At 39.6% G+C, this 25,308-nt stretch overlaps 1 protein-coding gene across 4 annotated transcripts in view; it reads left to right on the top strand.

Moving 5' to 3' along the window:
- LOC134672475 (protein gustavus) overlaps positions 1-25,308 on the top strand; it is a 104,564-nt gene that overhangs the window by 75,720 nt on the left and 3,536 nt on the right. For all 4 annotated transcript variants that reach the window (XM_063530414.1, XM_063530412.1, XM_063530415.1 and 1 more), the window contains 3 exons: positions 16,444-16,746; positions 19,761-20,022; positions 22,126-22,381. In XM_063530414.1, the coding sequence (XP_063386484.1) occupies positions 16,556-16,746; positions 19,761-20,022; positions 22,126-22,381 (709 nt within the window). In that variant the 5' untranslated portion in view covers positions 16,444-16,555. The remainder of the gene's footprint in view (positions 1-16,443; positions 16,747-19,760; positions 20,023-22,125; positions 22,382-25,308) is intronic.

A 25,308-nucleotide genomic window follows, 5' to 3' on the forward strand; every position in this document is an offset into this window, starting at 1 on the left:
GCTCAATGGTCCAGTCAATATGATTTTCTGCAAACTATCTTCGGGCTGTACGGTGTTGCGCCAGCAATCTGGGCCCTGTTGCAGGCCTCCTGGGTATCAAGTTCGCTTTATTGAGTCTTCTTCTTATTGTCCACTCACTGGCAGCCACTCCTCGTATCTCACACAGACGCTGCTGGATGGCAACGCTTGTCAGGTGTCGATCTCGGAGAGATGTTGTGACAATGAAGCGGTCGTCCCTCTCTGATGTACACTTTTTGCGGCCGCTTCTTGGTCTTGAAGTAAAGGATCCAGTCCGTTGGAACCTCTGGTAAACTCTGCACACTGTAGATTGACTTAAATTCAGCGTGGCAGCTACTGAACGTTGGCTACGCCCCTCTTGCAGGAGCTGGACGACTTGGCGGACTTCAGCATCAGTGGTTTCCATTTTTCACAGGTCTTCTTCACGGGAAAATATGCGGAGATGTGTACCGGTCAACTTTTGATAAGTGACTGATAACAACCCCTCCCCTACCCCCCGTTTTATAGGGGTCAAGGGTAGCGCAACTCGTGCGCGTGTTAACGCGAAACCGCTCACAAATCGGGAAAATGCCGATAATTTGAAAAATACTGGGCCGTTTTCCATGTTTTTTAACTTTTCGTAAAGCTAAAATTTCAAGGGACATGATCCCATTAAAATAATTAATGGAAAATAACCGGTTTACAAAATGATTGGGTGCAGTGGAAAAAATGCAAAGTGATGCAATACTTTTGTACGCGAGTGTATGTAACAATTATTAATCTAGTACGACCATTTATATTCGTCTGCTTTCATAAGTAATAGGTTTTGAATTTTGAAAAGCGTTTTTCAATTAAAAGACATGCTAAGATCGCTTACCTTCTTGCAAGTTCTTTCTAATGCTAAAAAAAAACGAACTATACAAGGGGGTGCTTAACCACGTTGAAATTTTGTATGTTGTTTGAAACCCAACAAAAAGAGTATTTATGATTCAAAATTTTATTTAAATATCTGGTTTCACACTATTTGCACATGTGATGTATAAGTTTTGAAGTAGAAAAACATTTTCTTTCAAAATAATATCTTTTAAATCACACTTTCAAATAATGTGAAAACTACTACATACATAAAAATCAAAAAAATAGTAACTTATTTTTTTTTGATTTCATACAATTTGAAAAATTTCAAAGTGTTTGAGCACCCCCTTGTAGTTAAGATTGTAAGATTACAAACTTGGCGTATTTTGTCAACATAATAATTGTAACAAAATGAGGGGGTGCCGCTTCTTCTAGCTAGAGTTTGAATTTATCCCACACAAACGTGAACCACCCTTACAAGATTTGAAGAGTGCCCTCGATTCCTCATAAATCTCATCATCAGAACTGGGTTTTGACAAAGACGGAACCAATCTGTATGTATATACTTACAAGTTACAACTCAACTAAAAAAATAATTTTCGAAATGACGGAGATATCAAACATTAAAAAACCGAATTAATACCTCCTTTTTAGGGTTCCGTAGCCAAATGGCAAAAAACGGAACCCTTATAGATTCGTCATGTCTGTCTGTCTGTCCGTCCGTATGTCACAGCCACTTTTTTCCGAAACTATAAGAACTGTTGAAACTTGGTAAGTAGATGTATTCTGTGAACCGCATTAAGATTTCAACACAAAAATAGAAAAAAAAATAATTTGGCCAAGTCCGAGATAGCTCGAGGCATTTAGTGTTCCGTACGGCTACCATCAGTTTGGCATTGACATAAACGATATCGTGAACGTAATTTACTTCCTATAGGTATATCTCTTTCGCACTAATATGTCAGTACGAGCGAGATGCATAGAAAGTAAATTACGTTCACGCCCACGGTAGCGTTTTATGTCAATGCCAAACTGATGGTAGCCGTACCGCTCGCATCGTTACATTTTACAGAGGTTGTTTGCCTGTTTTTAGGATACCGTATTCAACTACACCCACAGAACAATAGTACAAAGTGTCTAAGTGCGAAGGCCGAAGGCCGAGCTTTAGCAAAATGTCATCGCTTTAGCACAGAGCAATAGTAAATACAAGTGTCTAAATGTGAAGGCCAAAGGCCGACCTCCGCGTAGCCCGAAGGCCCGAAGCGTCCAGGATGTCAGTGCTTTAACACAGAACAATAGTACAAGTGTCTAAATGCGAAAGCCGAAGGCCGAGCTCCGCGTAGGGCCAAAGGCCCGAAGCGTCCAGGATGTTAGTACTTAAACACAGAACAATAGTATAAGTATCTAAATGCGAAGGCCGAGCTCCGCGTAGGGCCGAAGGCCCGAAGCGTCCAGGCTGTCAGTTCTGTGTTTAACCACTGACATCTTGCAGGCTTCTGGCCTTCGGCCCTACGCGGAGCTCGGCCTCCGGCCTTCGCATTTAGACACTTGTATTAATTACCTGTGTTTAGAACTGACCTCCTGGATGCTTCGGGCTTTAGGCCCAATGCGATTTCAGCCTTTGGATCTTGCGACTTAGACACTTGTACTTAAAAATACTTGGAAAAGTTACGGGAGGCGCGCGTCTGTCGGACGCTTCGGATCTTCGAATCGCTCCTTCGGCCTTTGCATTTAGTTAGATTCTTGTACTATTGCTTTATGTTTGAATAACGAAGTCGAGCATCTCGCGAATGCTTGATGTATTATAATAATTTAGAGTAAGGCCAAGCGCGCACCACGATTTTTTGTCCTGCGATAATTTTGTCGCAGAAATGCAACGTATGTGTTTATATGTTAGTGCGCGCATATGCGACAAAAAAATCGCAGCGATTTTAAAATTGTGATTTGTCACATTTTTCCGCGATTGTTCGCGACGCGATTGTCGCAAAGTGAATTGCAGCATGCGGAGTTGTATGGCCCCGCGCGCACTATGATAATAAAATCGCACCCCGGCCGGACTTCAGTCGGCATTTCGCTCTCCAAACCCCAACATCTCGGCACCTGCATCTCCAATGGAGTCTCAAAATGAGACGCTAGATGTTGACCATTTAATTATGGAAATAGACGGGGATCACCTTTGTGTTATAAATGCTCAAAGTAATACAGCAATCGCATATTAAAGACACGTTTCATGACAAGCGACTGGTACGAAATCCATGTTGAGAATGAACAAATCGTCGACTTTTTCATCGCAGTGCGCGCAGTGAATTTTCTGCGATATATTACAGAGCGATTCTAAAATCGTGTCGCAAAAATTAATATCGTGGTGCGCGCTTGGCCTACAAAACTTGGTATAATACCTTAAATGTATACTCCTTCAATTTGAATTTAGAACTCATTATTATTTTTTATTTGATTTTGTTTCTAGTTCTATGCCATATATATAGACTTTAATACTATTTAGAACTGCTAAAAAACAAGATCAGCTTACTTTAAATATTTCGTCAATTTTACCTTTGTTTCTAAAAACTGTGATATTTAACTGTCATATACTTTAATGTCTTCCAAAATGATTTTCTCGTAACAGGACTGAGGGGCTACCGCGAAAGAAAACCGAAATTCGCAATTTGCGGGGATCTTTCTCTTTTACTCCAATGAAGGCGTAATTAGAGTGACAAGAGAAAAATGCTCGCAATTTGCGAACTTCTATTTTCGCGGTTATAGCCCTGAATCTTGTTGCTCACCGATCCGTTATAAAATATACATAAGTACTGAATATAATTAATAGATATTATAATTATACAATTAATACAGAAATGTAAAATGTAGGTACTTAATGAAAAGGAATATTGTGTATATTGTTTCGACGAATCAGATACTCTCAATAAAATCTATACATGAGGCCAAAGCTGTTCATAAATATTAAATAACTTCATTATCTCTATACGCCTTACTAACTCTATGTGTCCTATTGTGAAAAAAAAAAACACAACGACAGTCAAGAACGGAATTCTTAATTTGAATATTTTCAGATTTTTGAGTCCATTGGTTGGAAAGCCCGTTCGAAATTGAAACTTATTTGCAATATAATAAGGTCGTATTTTGTAGATCTCTCTCATACTTATAGTAGGCTATTGAGATAAAATTAAATATCCCACAAAAATAAGCAAGCAGAATTAAACTTTGTGTCAAAGACATAAGTCATAAATTTCAATGGCAAAGTTTTAACTAAGGATGTTTCTCGCCTAATATGAATTGACCAGTGTAAGCATCAGTTAGCTAGCCCTAAGCAACCAAAGGTCAAGCTGCAGTTGAAAAACTAATAAAGATAAAGTTAAGCTGATAATTTTCCCGCCGTCTCCATGCTTCTTTAAGTTGGGTATTGACTGGTCAGCTGCCTGTTAGCTATAGTTTTCGCGAAAATCGCCAGGACAGAGGTGAAAAATTTTGTATGAAAACTTGCAACTTTAAATGCATTTTTTGACGAAACTATTGCAGTCTAAAATGAAGTCAAAATCAGTCCATCGACTCAATTTTTTGCAAGCTTTCTAATGGTACCCCACACGATTCTTACAAATGAAAAAAGTTTCAGCCTACCCCTCTCAACCCCCTAAATTTCCCCCTTTAATAAGAAATATGCAGTTTTGACTTATTTACAATATGAGTGGTGGTAATTGCTATAACTGTTCCAAATTTTAGGTATCTATGTCAAACGGTCTCTGAGAAAAACGTATTTAACTGATTTGCAAGACCGAAGTGATCCCATAAGTGTTCCGTAAACAAAGTTTTGTACGGAACACTAACAATAAATTTTGGGGGTCCCCCATACTTAGAACTGAAACTTAAAATGTCTTTTTCATTAAACCCATACGTGTGGGGTATCTATGGATAGGTCTTGAAAAATGATACAATCAATACAATACTCTTTATTGCACGCCTCACATACACTTAGTTTACAATAAATGGACAATAACATAAACAAAGACAATAGAGGTAACAACAGGCGGTCTTATCGCTTATGATATTGAGGTTTCTAATATCATTTATTTCTAAACTGAATAGTTTGCGCGAGAGACACTTCCAAAGTGGTAAAATGTGTGCACCCTCCCCTCCCCCTTTAACTTCTAAAATAAATTTAACTTCGCACTGAATGATGACATCGTACGGGGCTTAAAGCCCCCGTAACGCAGTGAACGTGTTAAAGTCACATTAAAATTCCATTTTTCGAAATAGAGATTTCAACATTTAACTTTGCAAAAGTAGATAATTGAAATATTCTAAAAGCAATAAAAATAAATTAGGTTAGATTCGAGCTACAATGACATTAGTTTGGGTTCAAGGCAAGGTTGCAGGGCCTCAACAAGGGAAAAAGGGGGAGGGACTGTTGGCCTGGCTCAGTGAGCCAGAACTCACCCACTTATCCCTACTACTGCCGTAAGCAGGTAATGAATTCCCAATGTATTAAGTTTAGGTTTAATAAATTATAAATATATTTTATTAGTAACATAATTATATACAAATATGTATAAGCATAAAGTAATAAATAAGCCTACAGCTATTAATAATGTCCGTAATCTGTATAATCCCAAAATACGGATCCCTCGTATGTGGATGCTGCTTACATAATCTCGTCTGTCAAGGTGTTTCGGCAGGAAAGGCCTTGGCAGACTTATAAATTCCTGAAATGAGGGTTCATACCTACCGACTAGAATTGGTTTCATGGTGGTATCAGATGGGTTACTGTACGGTAACCGATGGTCATCTTGCTTATAATCTCGTCTGCCAAGGTGTTTCGGCAGGAAAAACCTTGGCAGACTTATATATTTCTAAAATGGGGGTTCATACCTACCGACTGGAATTGGTTTCATGGTGGTATCAGATGGGTTAGTGTAGGGTAACCGATGCCGACCTTGCTTACATAATCTCGTCTGCCGTGGTGTTACGGCAGGAAAAGCCTTGGCAGACTTATATATTCCTGAAATGAGGGTTCATACCTACCGACTGGAATTGGTTTCATGGCGGTATCAGATGGGTTAGTGTACGGTAACCGATGGTCATCTTGTTTATAATCTCGTCTGCCAAGGTGTTTCGGCAGGAAAAACCTTGGCAGACTTATATATTCCTAAAATGGGGGTTCGTACCTACCGACTGGAATTGGTTTCATGGTGGTATCAGATGGGTTAGTGTAGGGTAACCGATGCCGACCTTGCTTACATAATCTCGTCTGCCAAGGTGTTTCGGCAGGAAAAGCCTTGGCAGACTTATATATTCCTGACATGAGGGTTCATACCTACCGACTGGAATTGGTTTCATGGTGGTATCAGATGGGTTAAATTAGGGGTCCCGTTGGCCACCTTTGAGAGCGTCTGCCAAGCACTTCCGGCAAAAAAAATACTGGCAGACTTCGCTTTTATGTGTCTACATGTAAATTTCTAACTGCTGCCATAACTATTATTTCGGTATCAGATGGGTTAAATCAGCCCCCTTTTTTCGCACCGGAAGTGGCCTTCTTTTTCGTACTTTCGGCAAGTTCCGCCGTGGCAGACTATCGAATTCGGACTTAGCATCACTTTTATGGGAAACCATTGTGCATTTCATCGTGGTATCAAGTCGGTTAGAAAATTTGCGGCCGGCTCTTCTACTACTATGATCGTCGGTCATACTTAGTTTTTACTGCCGTGGGTCAGGTAATACTAGCCAAGAGCTAACAATCAAGCACAAAAGGTGTGAACACAGCTTTAGGTAAGACGCTGAAGACAGTGTAGCGTGCATACCATTCATTAAACTGAAGGACTTTAAACGACTTTTGGCGATGTGCCTTTGTCTTGGTAGCTACTGTTTCAGTGTTATAGCTTAGATCTGTAAGCACGTGCTACTGCCATTTTGGCTATTGTTTAACATATTTGGCACATAATTGAATCAAGAAATGGGTACTTAGTTATGAAACAAAATTGGACGTTAAAGACGTCTTAACCACCAAATAAATTTAAATGCTAGTGAAAATTCACTCAATGTAATGAAATACCTAAAATATACATATTTAATACATCTAGCCTTAGAAATAGACGTACAAACTGGAGACGACACATAAGTTGACATTACGAGTTTAATTAACCGCAACTATTTTCGTCCTTAACACTCCGTATTACACTAATGAAATTACGATCATTGAATTGGAATTTACATTGTACCATTTGTTCTGTACCGTAATATAAAACTGGAAAAACCATCGCTACTCGCAAGTAAATTTTTGATCTTTTGTATTCTTTACTTCTGCAAATAGCTAAAATGTTTGACACTAATAATTAACTCCCCTTGGAGAAATCAAAAAGTCTAAACATAAATAAAATACATATACCATATTAAGAAGAAGAAGATACCAAAAAGAAGAGTGGCGATTACTCCACCGACAAGAGCATAGCTCTTAAATACTGATGATGATGATGATACCATATTAATTGTATTAGACATTAGACAGACTTGATATTGAAATTGTTTGTAGATATCAGTAGCGGCGTGTCCATAAAAGCCGATTCCCACCGGCTTGCCTCTTTTTGGACGTTTGAGCAGAGTTGTAAAGGAAATATGTAAGCCAAATTAGCCTCGGCTTGCCTATGGAAATGTTGGACGCGCCGCCACTGGTAGATATAAAAGTTTCACAAGCTTTATACCAATTGCTTCTACGAGTATATCGGCGCCTAGAAAACGATGTGTCATTCAGGTTGTTCCATAATTCTAGTGCCGATTCAATGTTCTCACGAACATGTAGTGTCTGACGAAGGTGGGTACGCCGTTGCATATTGCGACGGGCTGACGGCTGAGGTCCGATTGTATGAATAATTCAAAACCCGGTACCCTACGCCGACGCGCCCCGTTCCCGACCATCCAAGATGTGTATTCCTATTGCAAACTAATGGAAAACTGGAGAACCAGTCGAGATATTATTATTAAGTAACAGCTAATGAGTGATCTGATCTAGGTGACATCGGGACCAACCATATCCTACTCAGATCCAAACCAACGTCGATAACCGTAATTAAGTGTACTGTACTTCAACTAACAGTTCTCCATGGAATGAACTTGGACCAAGCGTTAGGTTGGTGCAACCCAACCTTAGTAACGTATAAGTATAATATAACGTAATTTATTGTCAATTGTTTTTTTATCGCAAACAATGTTTTTGCAGCATACTTTTAATAAAGTAACAAAAGAAACCGTATACAACTGACAGAGCTGATAATCGAAGTTGTTAACCTTGATCATGAAACCAGAATCATCCCTTAAACGTAATGTAAAGCTGATAGTACACTATACAGTTAGGATACAGTTAGGGCTCATTTAGATTTTGCTATTTTAGTTACATTGCCGATCATTGAGGTTACAACAATTCAGCTGACCGATCAAAATGATCAAATACGCAATGTAATGAAACTCGCATGCAAGTTCTCACACCGTCTAAATGAGCCCTTCTACTGGTTGGTCTGATCATGCGACTCGCTTGGTAAATGATCGGAATGGCGCTGGCTGTAGGATTCAGCGCCTCGCGGAATTGAGTCTCTCGCTTACGTTTATGCCAACTTTAACGTCAACGTACACAGCCTGTATTTACAGGTTTTTCTCTAACTCCGCTCCACCCTGCTGCTTATACTGCTTTCCTTTTTTGTGCAGACATTGCGATTTGAAATATGTGTTCAATTAGATTAGGACTTGAGTGTAGGTACCTACTTCTTTTGTGATCCAGCTCATTGACAATTTGACATGCGATGCCGGAAAATTCTTAAACCCGTACCTATTCTAATAAATGACTTAGGAATATGAAATATATTCGTCGAGGCCAGCTCATAGAATTTGATCATTCCATGAAATGCTATTTTGTAATTGATCACTTATTATGTATCCACTGAATTTTATCATTGGCCGAACTACAGTTACGTGGCTTGTTTTGTTTACATTCTTCTAAAATCCATATTGAGTAGAATAGCGTAGGTACTGGTTTTCTCATGTGGGAATACTGGACAGTAGACATTTTATGAAAATCTACCGAACATTTCGTAAGATTTCTCACAAAACTTAATTCAAAATTTGCTAACTTGTTTAAACAAAGCATTGATCATTTATTCTCTTTCGAAAGAAGCTAAAATTCAGTTTGATTTCTAAACATGAATAAATTTCAACTCGACATGAAGTTATTCATTCCTCATTAGATATACATTAAAGGAAGGTTTCAGAGGGCGATATTTCTGTTTCTCATTCGGCTCCGTGAAGGCGGGTTGATTCAGTGGCGCTAAAGGCATTTGGAGCTGGAGGGTGCGCTTATCTCAGAAGGGGGGGGGGGGGTGCGCGGGGAGCGGGGCATTGTTCCCAACCCGCCTGCCGACCACTTAGAAGATTGCTCGGCTTTGTCTTTCCACACTTTACTTCTCGCCTTCAATTTGGGTTTTAGATTTAGAAAACTCTACATTTTATTTCTACATACTTAACACGCTCCGGGCCTTAGTAGTTAGGTATCGGAATGGATACAAATACAAAGTTACCGGGAAGTAAATTCATGTATTCGAAATCGAACTATCTTGTCTGTATTATCCATAAGGAAACGAAATCTGGAATATAAAAAATCTCACTTTATCTGGAGTATTGAGTTTTTGCATCTGGTCTATAAGGATGAATTTATATTGAAGTGCCTGGCCTTCAGGAGATTGTGCCTTTTTGATGGTGTTCTCTGAAGGTGTTATTTAAATATTGATTTAAATGTTCTCGAGGCAGAGTTTGAGGGTTGGAGCCGGTGTAGCTTTATTTGACGTTCATAAGCGCATTGTAATATGCCTACTTGATTAATAAACTATCTTTATCTGTTAATGGACATCAAGAAGTAAATTTTGCGTTTATATTGGGGACAAGAAACTAGTTAAACAGCTGCATCGCCCTTGACTAAAACTGCTTATCCATCAGTAATGCGAACGCGGTCCTCACAAGGCGAAATCTGTTTGCATCTAATCAGGCCGCATAGCGAACGTACGATGCACGGATCGGTCGTATGGGTAATTCATTTGACGTTTAAGGCCTACGCTGCACGAAGGCTGCTTAAATCGTTTTTACCTTCGCTGTGTTGTTATAAGCCATTGTGTGTCAATGCTGAACCGACATCCGACTGACTGACACCACGCCAATTTTCCGGCATTCGGTCAAGTCGCTAATTAGCATTTCAGGACCGATGATATTTGCATACATCGACTGTTATCATTTTTGCGGTTTATAATCTTGCTTGTCACATGTTCCTTTAATTTAAATACTTCATGTGAATTAATTTACATATGTCTAAGGGATATACTTTTGTGTAGAGGCTGACCACAGGTGTTTTGTTTATTTTTTCTATTTACGACATTTTATCGGTAAAGTTTATCGTACCTGTATCAACAGTTAAATATCTTTAGTAAGTAGTTAACCTAAACGTTTAATGTTTCTGTTTTCTAACTATTATTATCACGGACTACAAAGTTATTATAAATGGGCCAACATTAGTTGTCATAAAATAAGGAAACCACAACAATTAACACAATCGCATCGTCCGCGCGTGACGTATTTATGTCATTTCCTATCAAGATGTAGGAATTCTATAAATATAGCTGAAATAAATTCTACTTGTGTATAACAATAATATGGATTTTTTATTCGAAATAAAAATATTGAATTGAATTGAAATTGAATAGGGGCAGCATATTTTGGTTTTTGGCTTTTATTAACTACATAGCTTCCATTTTTTTCATGGTTCTACTTTCACATGGTCTGAAGGTTAGATTTTCTAGCACCGCCTGTATATCTAGGCTCGGCGCAGGCGCGGTGGCGGCGAAAGCAGCGCTCCCTTGACACGCTACGCCGCTCGCGCATTGCAGTCAAGGCCCCCCCTCCCCGCGTCCGACCCGGCTAAACTGCACACAATATATACATTGTACTAATGAAACAATATCGGCCAAGTGTAGGCAGATTACATATACTTAACTGTAAAGGCGTCGCAAATGGGTTATTGTTTGTGTGATCAAATTCCGAAATTAATTATTCAATAAGCTCAGTTGATCCAGAAAGTTTCTTACTTGCTCGTCGTAATGTAACCGAATTCTAATTGTCTATTCACTGGCGAAGTAATTGAGGTAGTATTTTATACGGCACGTAAATTATGATTTGAAATTATGTACCCACATGATTGTATGAACTCTATGAAATTATGAACGTCACGTGCGTTATCAATTGAAAGTATGATACGCATAATAATAAGGAACTAAAGTCTTAAATATAAACAGATGACCATGGCACAATAGCTTCATTAAAATATGCCCAAGTCGGCGCATCCTTGACACGAGGAGCGCAGCGCGGCGCAGCAACAGGCGCGCGCGCAAGTTATGTAATCTTCACCGAGTATCGTTTGTTCACGCCTCTTATATCATATCAACAATATCGACTATTCTGACCCCTCCAGTACTTGCTACTGTCCGTCTAAACCGCCACTGTCACCCGCACAAAGAAAATATTTACGAGTTTAATTCTACTGCTTACGTTATTGATCATGGCAATGCAGCGCTATTTTCTTTAGGTCACGGCAATGTTGTGTAACAAAATCGATAGGCACTAAACTTATACGTAAGTACCTACAAGTTTTACTGAGTCAGTACAAATGGGGTTTATCGGCACAATCCATGCCAAATCTATGTTGGTGATTTCTCGCGGCCAGGGAAACTGCTATGTAGGTTTTTCCTTGACACGGGCCCTGTTGCAACCGAGACAAGGTTACAACGACACGCCCTAGCAATTATTAATTGTTATTTAAGCTAGTGATAGTGCATCGACGCAATGTCGCGCCGCACAAGAAATTATTATTGTGAATGTGCAACCATTAGAATTAGAACAAGCAAATAATCTAAATCCATGTTTTTATTTCGATATTTACTTCCATAACAGGTACCTACAGGTGTTTAAATTCTGATAGACACCTAGATTATCAGATAATCCCGGCCACTGATCCCAACAAGGGACGAATATTAAATATTGGGAACACGATAAAGTAAACCATACCCAAAGAAGCTTATCTTCGGAAGATTACTAACTTTGGTTATCGATTTTGGCGTAACTTTTGAGAAATACGATTTGGAGCGCGATAAAGAGAAATAAATTCTATCGATACTTGCTGTATTGATTTTGAAAGTCGAAGAAGAAACTGACAATGTTGACATTTCTTAAAACGTGATTAAAGTTCGTATCCTAAAAAGGCCGTGTTGCCCGAGGCTCGTGGCATCTTTCGCAAGAGACGCCACCCTCGATTCCAAGCCGCACTTTCTCCGTCTGACCCGTCGGGAAGTGCACGGGCTCGAGTGCACGAGTGCATGCACTCGACCCGAGCCTTTGACTTGAAATATTAACGTCTGCCTGCCTACGCAGCATGCGAATGTTGAAATATCGCATACGATATACAATTAAAGCATAAAAATGTCGTGACATCGTTTTGCACTGACGGCTATGTACTTATTCCGACAGCCAAATACTCGTATAATACGAATATGTAATTACATATTTTAAATGATGAATGCTGATATCATTAACGGAAATCGCGACGTCTCTCCAATTAAGAACTGTTGGACGGATCATTTTATTTTAAATTCTGTTAAATTATAAATCTACATGATGCGATCCGATCCAATTAATGATTTAATCCTTCCGATACGATTTCAATTTCGTTTATAAAAACACTTTTATTCGAGCATTTTATTGAATAAGTAGGTACCTACAACTTCATTAACACTGAGCGACATCCGTTGCCTGAGAAAAACTGACATGTTATTGTGTACCAGTATACCTGATTTGCGAAATATCTGTCGTATGTTAGCTACCTAATATATGTAGTCGATTTTTACGACGATCCTGTAAGGCTTGTTGAACCTTAACATAATAAATATTCAATGGAACTACTTTCTCAAAAATAATTTACGTTTTACGCAACGGCCTCGCCTTTCCAAGTTATCAGTGTCACTGAAATTTTGTCTTATTATAACATCATTCGCGAACAGGAATCGAGCCAGTAAACCTTCGCTTAGTGCATAAGTAAACAAACACCATGCTGCCAAATGAGTCGTTAAACCCGATTAAAATTGAGTGAAATGTTTGTGGCGGTTTTAAACAGCCACGGTTAACCAGTTCATTATTTGCGACAAATAACATGCCGGCCGTCGATTATAAATAAACGTTGTAATTGTAACACATTACAAATAATTATAAACAATCATTATTCATTATGAATGCGTACGTATTGTGTACCTGCATATCTTACTTGTATTATCATACATAGTTATAAACTCATTCGAGACGCTGTCAAACATGCCGGAATCTTCGTTGTTAAAATCATTTTACTAGAATTAGACCAAACTAAGTTTTCAGCGATTTTGATAGCCCAGACTGTGCAAGTGTTATTTTAAAGTCATAATTTCATAGAAGTTTGACGTTTAATACATCAAATAGTCTGGGCTATCAAAATCGCTGTCAACTTAAATTGCTCTAACTCTAAATAATTATAATAAATATGTGTTATTGTTTTTTATATTGTAATGTGTTGACGATTCTTATTGGGAGATATTATTTGTATTTTGTTTGTGAATTTATATTTTGGATTTGTAAGTATTTACATACTTACTCTTATTCTAATTGTGTCGACAATCCTTATTGGAGATATAATCTTCTTTCAATATTATTGTTATTATTTTCATTTTTATTTCATTTTACTTTGACTATCATGATACAAATTCTTATATTTTTGACTCAATGCAAACTTATTATGTAATTGTCTTTCATGAAATAAAATATCTAAAATCTAAATCTATGAACATCTCACAAAATCATCTATTACGATTGGTTCATACCAGTCGTCAAACAAAACTTGCATCCTTATATGAATAAAATATACATATTTTAATAACATTGGACTATTTTCAATCAAAATACAATCTGAGTACTCGTAATATTTATTTATTTATTTATCAAATATAAATATATTTGATTATATCTGCACATCATTCAATAAACCAGTACCCTAAACATGCTGGGGCAGACAGTACCTATACAATATTTAAACGTATGTACATATATAACTCATGTCATGTATCTCTATGTTTACAATAGCACGTCACATGTTTAGTTCATTGTTCGGGCTCGTTGGCACACGCTAATACAGTGGCGTAGCGTTCACCGACTCCATTCACCTCTCACCGAGCGTGAACGGCCGCCATCTCCACACCCAACTCCCCCCTTTTCCAAAAGACAATTTTCTGGTTTACATCGCCGACTTAAGTCACTCTGAAATCCCGTCACCTTCATCCGCTACTTCCCACGGCGCCGGAGGTAAATGCAACGAGATATCAGTGCTACTTCAGCGCGCGTGATTAATGATTAATGACATAAGGTAATTTTAAATGTTTTTTATGGGTATTCAATTACGTGCTATTCGAAATCCTCACTTGTTACCTACGGATATTATCACATATTTTAAACATTTAAAACGATTGATGGAACTCACTTGATGAGTGCCAAACGGTCCTGTCACGTGTAGAATTGTAGATTTGTATACAAGCGGCCACGTGAGTTTATGGATATGCTATCAGTTGCCTATGTTACCCTTGCCTGCAAACTTGATGAGAAGGGATTCATATACATACACATACTTGGGAACGTTTAGTAGGGATATTGGTTGGTAGTATTTGAAGCAATAATTACATTACATAACATTACGAAAAGCTTTTGGTACTTTGTGGAGTTGGATTTGTACCTATATTATTCGCCTAGAGCCAAGATGCATTATTGCGGAAATAGCTCACACGCACGCGGAGCTAAATGGAATCGATAATTGCGCATAATTCGTTACAATTCAAATAGTCGTGTCAAGTTTATCGAACCTGTCTGCGGCCGCAGTACCCATTCGCCATTTGAAGCATAATTTGGAACCGATTGTCGCCGGTGCGGTATTCGGTCGTTGTTTAGTTTTGTCAGAGGCGACGGAACGGGACGCATTCAGTGCCTTTCACTTCCCGCTTTTGTCGTGCGGGCCGCTCTAGGCTACGGAAAGGCAGACGGCCTTGTAACTTACATGCCTTCTAGGCGTCCCTTCGCATCCTACCTACAGAGCATTGTTGTAAATTTACGACTTAACTTTATTTGTAAACTCAAACATAGACACCGGCCTCGTGCTGCAATGACATCATAGACGCTCGTGTCGGCATATCAATTACAATGATCGTTTGCGACGTCATTATTATTTAGAAGTTGGCGGGCTTACCGCGCGGAGCAATTATATGTAATTTTATTATATGACATCATAGTTAAGGAAAAACATACAGCCACTGTACATAAGTCATAACCTTAGTAGTACGTTAGCCTCAGAACGAAGCAGCCAGGGGCATGTTAACCTTGGATTTTGAGCGGCGACTTTCACGGTTAGACGGTCGTTTCAAGATGAGCCCGATCCGCCAGCAGTGACGACACCGCCGTAATCTCTAGGCAACCAGACCGCTCACGCGGACCGCCCGCCCGCTTACCAGAAATCAAACAATAGCACTTTTAATTGCCACCAGACGATTACTGGAATTGAAATCGGATCGTCGTCATCTTACAATTTACTCAAACGAATTGTTTATCTTCTGACTTATATAACTTTGCAATAGCTAGTTATGACAATCTAGTATTAATTTCCCTTTTTAAAGTTAATGATCACGACCATTAATAGGTAAGTATCTTAAAATCGCGATAAGCTAGTAGGTAGCAACAGAGATATACAATCTAATCTAAGTATTAGGTAGTAGATATAGCAGTGGGTTGTATTTTCCCACGCTTTTACGATATCGGGTCTGGCGCGCGATTTCGAGTAGCTTTAGACATTCGTATACCTATGTGATATGTGACGTTAAAATAAATGTATTTCTTCTTCTTCTTCTTCTTCTGTCAGTGCTAAGGGTTCGAATCTAGGGTCTAATTCGCAGCTGCTTATCTGAGGATAAGCTAGACCAAAATACCTGTTCTGAGTTTTACGAGTATTGCATTTTAGCGAATTATTTATTTGATAATGATAACAGAGCTTCGTCCTAGTTTCGACTACTCTTAAAAACTAAACCCTCAAGAATCGATTTCCATTTAAAATTTTGAATTGTAACTGTCAGGTGTCAAGGATTAGATGGATAAATGTCAAACTTTTTATAACCGGCAACCGGCCCTTTCGTATTGTCTTAACTAATGCTTAACTTTCTCTACAGGCTGTGCAAGATTAAGGGCCAGTTGCACCAACCTTTGACAGACTTATTAACGTCACTCAGCTATGTCATTCCTATACAATAAAATTTAACGAACGTTTTAACGGTTACACGCGGTTTGGTGCAACTGGCCCTTAATGTATAATAACAGTGTTATTATTGATTAATAGTGTTATTAATGTTTGTAAATTCTACCTGTTTTTTTACTGTACTTGCAATTCGTTGTATTTTTTTGTGTCGATAAATAAATATCTTTATTTTTATTTGTTTATTGCAGGTACAAGAGCGGGGTGCGCTCAGTGAGGAGCGGGGCCGGCGGCGGCGCGGAAGAGGCGCGGCGCGGCGGCCTCAAGGCGCTGCCGAAGCGCGCCCGCACCCGCTGCAGGGGCATGAACATGGGGCAAAAGCTGTCCGGCGGTGTCAAATCGGTGTCGCGGGAGTGCTCGGCGCCGTACAAGGCGGTGGTCGCGCGCGAGCTGGCGCCGGAGCCGCCGCGCCCGGCGCGCCTCGACGCGCTGCTCGACGCGCCGCCCGCGCATCCCGAGATGCAGCTCAAGCATGCCTGGAACCCGGGCGATAGGTGAGCTCACTTTATTGTTACTTATCTGTGTATAAGAACTGTAACTTAGCTTCCTAGACTTGTCCAATGGGTGTACAATTGTACACCGAGCCCAAGAGGGCACTTTGCTTCGCCACACTCACATTATTCAAGTTGGTGCTAGTTTTATTTAAAAACTGAAATTAGCTATCAATATTGTAACTATGTAAATACAAAATAAAATAAAGTCTTATCTGTACTGTAAAGTCACAGTGGGGTATGAATAAGTTAAAATCATAAAGCCACGGATATGGCTTAATACATTCGTCATAGCTGTCACTAACCATAGGACGTGTTTATTTCGGGATCATTATTTACTTACCTATGTTTCCAGATCAAACTATTTGAAATAATCTGAAGTTAAAAAAATATCACAAAATATATAATCTCTTAGATATGAGTGCACTTCAACCAAGAAGTAAAAAACTCATTTTACTCTCTTCAAGAATCATTCAATTGAGCTATCACTAAAACTAGTTACTTACTCAAGTTATAGAGCTCGGAATTGCTAGCACTCTTGACACCAATTTCCGAAGCCCTTAATTTTCTATTGTGAGTCTTCGTCTTTCCGTAACATGCGATGTATGTTAATCAAATAGTCCCAGCTTTGAGCCTCTTGCCTGAAACTGGGCACTTCCTACTATCTGGGTAATTTATCACTGTGTGGACACCCACAGAGCATTCTCAGTTATCCTTTCTCGGCTCCCTTGAGATATATATCTGTATGAGGTCGAATGGAATGCTGAGATTTTGTGAAAAGTTATAACGGACATTTCTGACATATTTTCAACGGCATCCCAAATAACAGAAGGTAAACGCCATAGCCATCACGAACCGTCTCGAACACAGACTTGATGACTTCCAGCCTCCCGACCAAGCCGGTTTCCGAAAAGGCTATAGTACCATAGACCACATCCATACGCTGCGGCAAGTTATACAGAAGACCGAAGAGTATAACTTGCCATTATGCTTAGCGTTTGTGGACTATGAGAAAGCCTTCGATTCGGTGGAAACATGGGCGGTGCTTGAGTCTCTTCAGCGATGCCATATTGACTATCGGTACATCGAAGTGTTGAAGTGTTTGTATAGTAACGCCATCATGTCGGTCCGAGTACAGGAGCAGAGCACGAGGGCGATTCCATTGCGAAGAGGCGTAAGGCAGGGAGACGTTATCTCTCCGAAACTGTTTACTGCCGTAATGGAAGACGCCTTCAAGCTCCTGGAATGGGAAGGACTTGGCATCAACATCAACGGCGAATACATCACTCACCTTCGGTTTGCCGACGATATCGTAGTCATGGCAAAGTCGATGGAGGAACTCAGCATGATGCTCGATGACCTCAACCGAGTTTCACAACGGGTGGGCTTGAAAATGAACATGGACAAGACGAAACTTATGTCAAATGCCAATGTTGTGCCCATCCCAGTCTCTGTTGGGAACTCGGTACTCGAAGTTGTTGACTCGTACATCTACCTAGGACAAGTAGTCCAATTAGGTAGGTCCAACTTCGAGAAGGAGGTCAACCGCCGAATCCAACTCGGTTGGGCAGCGTTCGGGAAACTACGTAATGTCTTTTCGTCCGACATACCTCAGTGCCTCAAGACGAAAGTCTTTAATCAATGTGTGTTACCAGCGATGACTTACGGCTCCGAAACGTGGTCTTTCACTATCGGCCTCATCTCAAAATTCAAAGTCGCTCAACGAGCTATGGAGAGGGCTATGCTCGGAGTTTCTCTACGTGATCGAATCAGAAATGAGGAGATCCGTAGACGAACTAAAGTCACCGACATAGCCCACCGGATTAGCAAGCTGAAGTGGCAATGGGCAGGCCACATTGCACGCAGAGAAGATGGCCGATGGGGTCGAAAAGTGCTCGAGTGGAGACCACGGACTAGCAAGCGCAGCGTAGGACGTCCACCCACAAGATGGACAGACGATCTTGTTAAGGTCGCCGGAAGACGCTGGATGCGGGTCGCTTCCAACCGGCACGTATGGAGGTCCAAGGGGGAGGCCTATGTTCAGCAGTGGACGTCTTATGGCTGAGATGATGATGATGATGATGAAACGCCATAGTGCTTGACATGCTCACGCCCAATATATAACACCCTCCTGTCACCTTTATTGACAATGACAAGTTTAAAGCTGACATGTACTGGGACAGCCACGAGCATGTCTACCTTATGTTATGTTATGTATGAATTAAAACATGTTTTCATGATTACGTCACGTCATCCAAATGTTGTGCGAACTAATAGTCTTCGTACAGAAGCTATAAATGCCAATACAGTAATTGACCTGATTTACTACATACACTCAAACATCTGGATACGTACGACGTCTCCTGTAGCGAGTTTCTCTCCGCCGCGTCCCAATTCCGGATTAGCTCAATAGGGTCGCCTCTAAACATGCTATTTTAAACCCCCCATAAACGGATTACCCTTTGCACTAACAGCTGATTATGGTAAAATATCTTGTCCCAGAATTTTTGCTATTCATGTTCACTGTACGGTAAAAACGTTAGCATTTCAATGGAACTCGTTTCGTTTACGAGTCTTGTCCTAGCTCTATACGACATAAACTGTTTCCCTTCGCTGCCTACGATAGTGGCCTCACAGTGTAGCTCTGCGGGCATTGCGAACGCACTGTTCTAAATATGGATTAGTAAACAAATTATATAGTCCGTTGGGACTCGAATATTGCTTCCAGCTCAATTAGGCTGAAACTTGACACGTATGTAAAATGTCATAAGTACATGGAGACCTTCAGAGATATTTAGATGCTAATATTTCTCTCATATATCTGCAGTTAACCGTAGCAAAGACCATAGCATACCCACAATTTAAATGCAAACTACAAGTAAATTTAGATGACTTATTTATGCTTATATCTAGAAATTACTCCAGTGTTCAAGAGAGATATCTCTAGATTTTCTTCTGTATATTTTCCTTCTTACAGTTAAAATATGTATTTAAGAATAACCTCCGTCCAATTCCAGATCACTAAACATATTCGTAAAAGAAGAGGACGCGTTAACGTTTCACCGGCACCCGGTGGCACAGAGCACAGACTGCATCCGCGGGCGAACGGGGTACTCGCGGGGCCTGCACTGCTGGGAGGTGGTGTGGCCGTCGCGCCAGCGCGGCACGCACGCCGTCGTCGGGGTGGCCACGCAGCACGCGCCGCTACACTCCGTCGGATACCAGAGCCTAGTCGGCGCTACGGATCAGAGCTGGGGATGGGACCTCGGGAGAAATAAGGTAAGGCTTTCGGTCACATTTATCACATCTATTCCAAGAATGTAACCGATACATTTTGTCTTGACTGATCGTTTTAGGAGAAGACTAAAATTGCTGGCTTCAAAAGCTAGAGTTGGACATAGCTAACTCTGCGCAGATTTTGCACTATTAAATGTCAACACGTAAACGTCATGTTTCTATGAGAGTTCATCGAAAAACAACGCGACTACGCGATTATCGCAAGTTCGCGTGAATTTTACTCGCGCGAACGCGCGATCAAACATATTGAACTCTCCATACTATTTTGATACGTCGAATGTTAGCTTGATCTGACTACATACAAGATCTCTATGCTAATAAGATTTTGGCAGCAAGTAAATGTGCATTAAAAGTAACCTATGAAGACGCCGCAATCCCGAGTCAGTGATTAGTCATATAAGAAAAACCTTCGTGCATAGCAAGGATTACCATGATGAATTACGCTATAGCATGCCACGTTCCCCCAAACGGATATTTTGTTAGCCTGGTTGTCTAAGCAAAGCCCTCCCTCTTAAATTGCCAATTTCCTCTAGCGTTATCACGGTGATCATGCATAAATATTTTTCAAGTTACTCTTTTTACTTGAGTTAAAGCTTTAAAGTGAGCAGAAACCATTTTGAAACTGTAAATGCAAATGAAACACTTAGCAGCATATTTCCCTCGCTAGTTAATTCACAATATGGTTCTTAGTCATTGTTACGTTACGTAGCTTGCAAACAGAATAGCGAACTATTTTATTTAGCTTTTCCATGTTCCCCGTAATTCTCGCTAATCTCGCTCGCTTGCTTAATGTCGAAATAGAGAGAGGCGTCTAGAGAGCTACATGGCACAGTTTTCATAGTACCAAAGCTCCCCTAATTTATTACGAACTATGGAAATGTTTTGCGATCCAGTTGCGATCGATTGACCGTTTGATGGATTGATGTTGCCAATAACATTCAGCGTCGAATTAGTATTTGCGCACTGAATTAGCAACATTTAGTTTCCTGTTTTGTAGATATTGACGATCAATTTATCGCTATTGGTTTCCAGTTTAAATGTCAATTAGTGTTGTGATTAATTTGTGATAGTACAAAACCACAACAGTCTCAATATTTATTGTCGATATTAACACGAATTTAGTTTAGAATATAGTAGCGCGAATCTAGCGGGCTAGTTACAGTACTTATTGTATAAATGAATTATAATCTGTGTTATTATTTCCATGATGGACTAATTAGGGCAATTAACCTGTATTTTAGTACCTGGGTACATAAACAAGGTTTTGTCTGTATAGTACAGATGTAGTGCATAATTGTTTTCCATCGGATCGTATTTTCTCGGAATCGTTCGTATTTGTCATGCAACTTCAGTCAACCTCAGTACTTTTATGTACAGACACTGACTGAAGCAGCAAGACACGTTCGTAGTTCTGTATAAACTTTAAGTACACGTTACATTAAAAAATCCCTGTGCCACGTATTTTGACATCGTAACTTGCAACGCCAAGAAAACGCAATATAGCGTGACGACTGAGTTCAGCGTTGGAACGCCAGCAAGGTTTTTACAGGCTTTAAAATTTATTCACGTATAGGATTACTTCAAAACCCTGTACAGTACCTATGTACCTGTTCAAAATGTTTGAATAATTATGTTACAGGAGTCAGACGACGATACAATATTGAAAATAAGCGAGTAAAGATAAGGGTATAGTAACTAAAAATACAAAATGTAGGTTTTATATACGAAAACTGTTAATGTATATTGTTATTGTAAACAAAGTGAATGAATGATATGGTAATTACTTGGCTAATAGATAAGGTTGCTATACGTCCCGTATTAGGTATTGGACTGTCGCCGTAATAAAACGTATAAAACCGTTGTAGACTAAAATAAACAAATAGACATAAATGGACACAACCATATCTGTTTAAATAGATATTGTTAATAGTAAATGAAAGATTGGTGCAAGAAATCTTAAACTGAAGCACAGCAGCAAGCCTCCATTGCCTACAGTAACCAGTTACTAACAGGCGGGTAGTATGCTCGTTTGCCACCGCCCTGATATAAAGAACCACGATTAAACCTTGCGCCACTCCGTTTCAGGTGTACCACAACGCGAAAGGCACGGGCGGCAGCGGGACGACGTACCCCGCGCTGCTGCGGCCCGACGAGCAGTTCATGGTGCCGGACCGCGTGCTGGTCGTGCTGGACATGGACGAGGGCACGCTGGCCTTCTGCGCGGACGGCCGCTACCTCGGCGTGGCGGCGCGCGGCCTGCGCGGCAAGACGCTCTTCCCCATCGTCTCCGCCGTCTGGGGGCACGCCGAGATCACTATGAAGTACATCGGCGGACTCGATCGTGAGTACACACGTCACGCCTTCTACTTTATAGTCAGGGCACAGAATAAATCGGTACACGGCGGGAAGAAGTTGATATCTCGAGAAATTTTGTTGAAGAAATTTTAACTTAAAATAAAACTGCATAAGGTTCAAATTTCTTCCATTTTTTCCCGAGAGTTATCAACTTCTTCCCGCCGTGTACGGAAATATAGTACTAGGTACAGAAGACTCACTCTAACAAAACGCATCTGATCGTAGTCGTCCTGATCGTAAGATCAGGACAAATATGGCCGAAAGGTGGCGACAGCGCCACGCGCGGCTTATGGCTAACCACCAAAATTGGTGTGGAACGGATGTACTTGTAGCTACCTGTTGCAAAGCGACGAAATCGCGGAGTGAGCCACGCCTGGTCAGGGAGAGTTACCGAGAAGCTCGATGCTATTATTTTGTCATTCTTTAGCCGTCTATTAGTGCTAGAGCTTTAAAGATAGGGTTAAACCAACTTCTATATTTGGATTTCGGGGTCTAAGCCCGGCTCATAGTAACAATTCACTTTGCCCTATATTAGTAGCTAGAATATTTGTTTTGCTTCTGCTTTATTAGTATACAAAAACAGTACTTTAAAATTTTATACAATTGTATACATGTTTCGGGTAACACGACAACGATTAATTAACTTCTCAACTCCTACCGTCGGATAATGAGTCTACACAAAAGTAACCTCCACGAGATTATACAAAATCTTATGAGAAATAAAAACGTCATAAACAGCTATATTTCAAAATGTCATAAATCTATTTCTCCCAATAAGGCTTAGTAATTAATAAATTAAATGCTTAAATGAAACGATAGCATATTGATGAATTCCTTGAAATTACTTCACATACGACATACCTACACGTATCATCCTGCTCGCTATTAATTGTTTAGAGTCTGAGCAAACTCGACTACACCCAATTCGTCTCGACTATTTCGAGTTTCGACTGTATTAACTATGTCGGAGTCGAAGGATGGACTTTACAATAAAAGTGTGGAATTGACATCATAAAAGTCAAATTTCTATGTAATTATGACTATAATGACACTTCCATTTTGATTTGTCAATGTTGGTGCAAAGTTAACCTATAGTTCGTTTTTTTAGCATTAGAAAGAACTCCACAGAAGTAAGCGTACAGTTTCTATCAGCCTCTTTAATTCTTAATAATTATTGAATTATCTAATGTAGCACGGTCAATACATATAATTTACTTCAATTTATTACCGTTAAAAGTGCCGGATTTGGAACCACAAGCTTACTTCTGCGAAGTTCTTTCTAATGCTAAAAAAAACGAACTATAGACGGACCCCGTACAATTATGATTATTATGACTATAGTTCGTTTTTTTTAGCATTAGAAAGAACTTGCAAGAAGGTAAGCGATTTTGGCATGTCTTTTAATTTAAAAACGCTTTTTAAAAATCAAAGACTATTACTTCTGAAAGCAGGAGAATATAAATGATCGTATTAGATTCATAATTGTTACGTATTTGCCGTAACTTATTTTTAAAATGTGTTTTTCAATTAAAAGACACATCAAGATTGTTTACCTAATTTCTAATGCTAAAAAAAACGAAGTATAGGTACCTATTTGTTTTGTTTGAGATTAATCTTGGTCAATAACAGCTGTCAATCATTCATAGTTTAGCGCCCATTGTTAAGAAACCTTGTAATGACCGTTGATATTAGACGGATCTTGAGAAATAAGACACTTAATTGCAGAATTATTGTGACAATTAACGTTTTTATCCTGCGTAATTAAATTTAATACAAACAATCATTACGCTCTTCCATGCTACGATTAACTGTGCAGTGTGTATAACATTTATAACAAAGTAAATCAATAATCGTTTGACAATGTATGGAAGCACCGATCCCTTATAGATAAGCTTGTCAATAGAGACAATACGTCTCGAAAACGTTATCGTTCTTTTGAACCAGACGGGATTGTTCATATGAATTCATAGGTATATATGGGTGCTTTTGTAATTTAAATAAGTTTTAGAGATATGGTTGGAGGCTACAGATGTCATGTCGGTTTTTATCTGTAATACGAATTGAATAGAACAGAAACATGCAAGGATTAATGTACATATTATGGTTTCAGTGTAGTCGGAATAAATGTAGTTTTAAGGGAAACTGAACCTGTTTTAGATGCGACTGTAAATAAAGAGTAAGATATCGTAGGGTTCCTTTTTTAGTCTTTTTTATTTACAGTCTCATCAGGAAAGTATTGATCCCGATTTTATTTTTTTAAACCGAGTGGAAAAACTTTGGTCACAGCGAAAAGGCTTCCATCTCTTTATAAACTGTCGCATCTAGGAAAGGTGTCGTTTTTATTACGTTTGCAATTACACCTATAAGGTATATTCGTAATTCGGCGTACTTCTCGGAAGGGGTCCCACTAGAATAGGGTTGCCATACGTCCCGGTACGCCGGGACATGTCCTGGTTTGAAGCATGATGTCCCGGTGTCCCGGCCCATAAGCAAATTGTCCCGGTTTATAAATCATAGTAATCATAGTAGGGGGCATTGAGACAGACAGACGGCCGGACGGTCAACAAAGTGATCCTATTTGGGCTCCGTTTTTTTCCTTTTGAAGTACGAAATCCTAAAAATCTACCTACTATTATCTCGAAAAAATTTCGCGCTCGCTTCGCTCGCGTTTTCATTTAGGTACCTATATTATTTGTGACAGTCAAGTTGAAATTTGGTACACATATATTATGTCAATCTATAACCCGAAGACGGACATGTAACGTAAATAAAATGAATTTTAACATAGGGGGCACTTATTGGGGGTAAATGAGACACTTAATAAACAAAGTTTTGCAAACTATATGGTATTATATCAAGTGATAGAGCTGTGGGAATCTCAAATATATTTTATTAATAATTTTAAGATTAATA

Source organism: Cydia fagiglandana, chromosome 17 (assembly GCF_963556715.1).
Source record: "Cydia fagiglandana chromosome 17, ilCydFagi1.1, whole genome shotgun sequence".
NCBI classification, from domain to species: domain Eukaryota; kingdom Metazoa; phylum Arthropoda; class Insecta; order Lepidoptera; family Tortricidae; genus Cydia; species Cydia fagiglandana.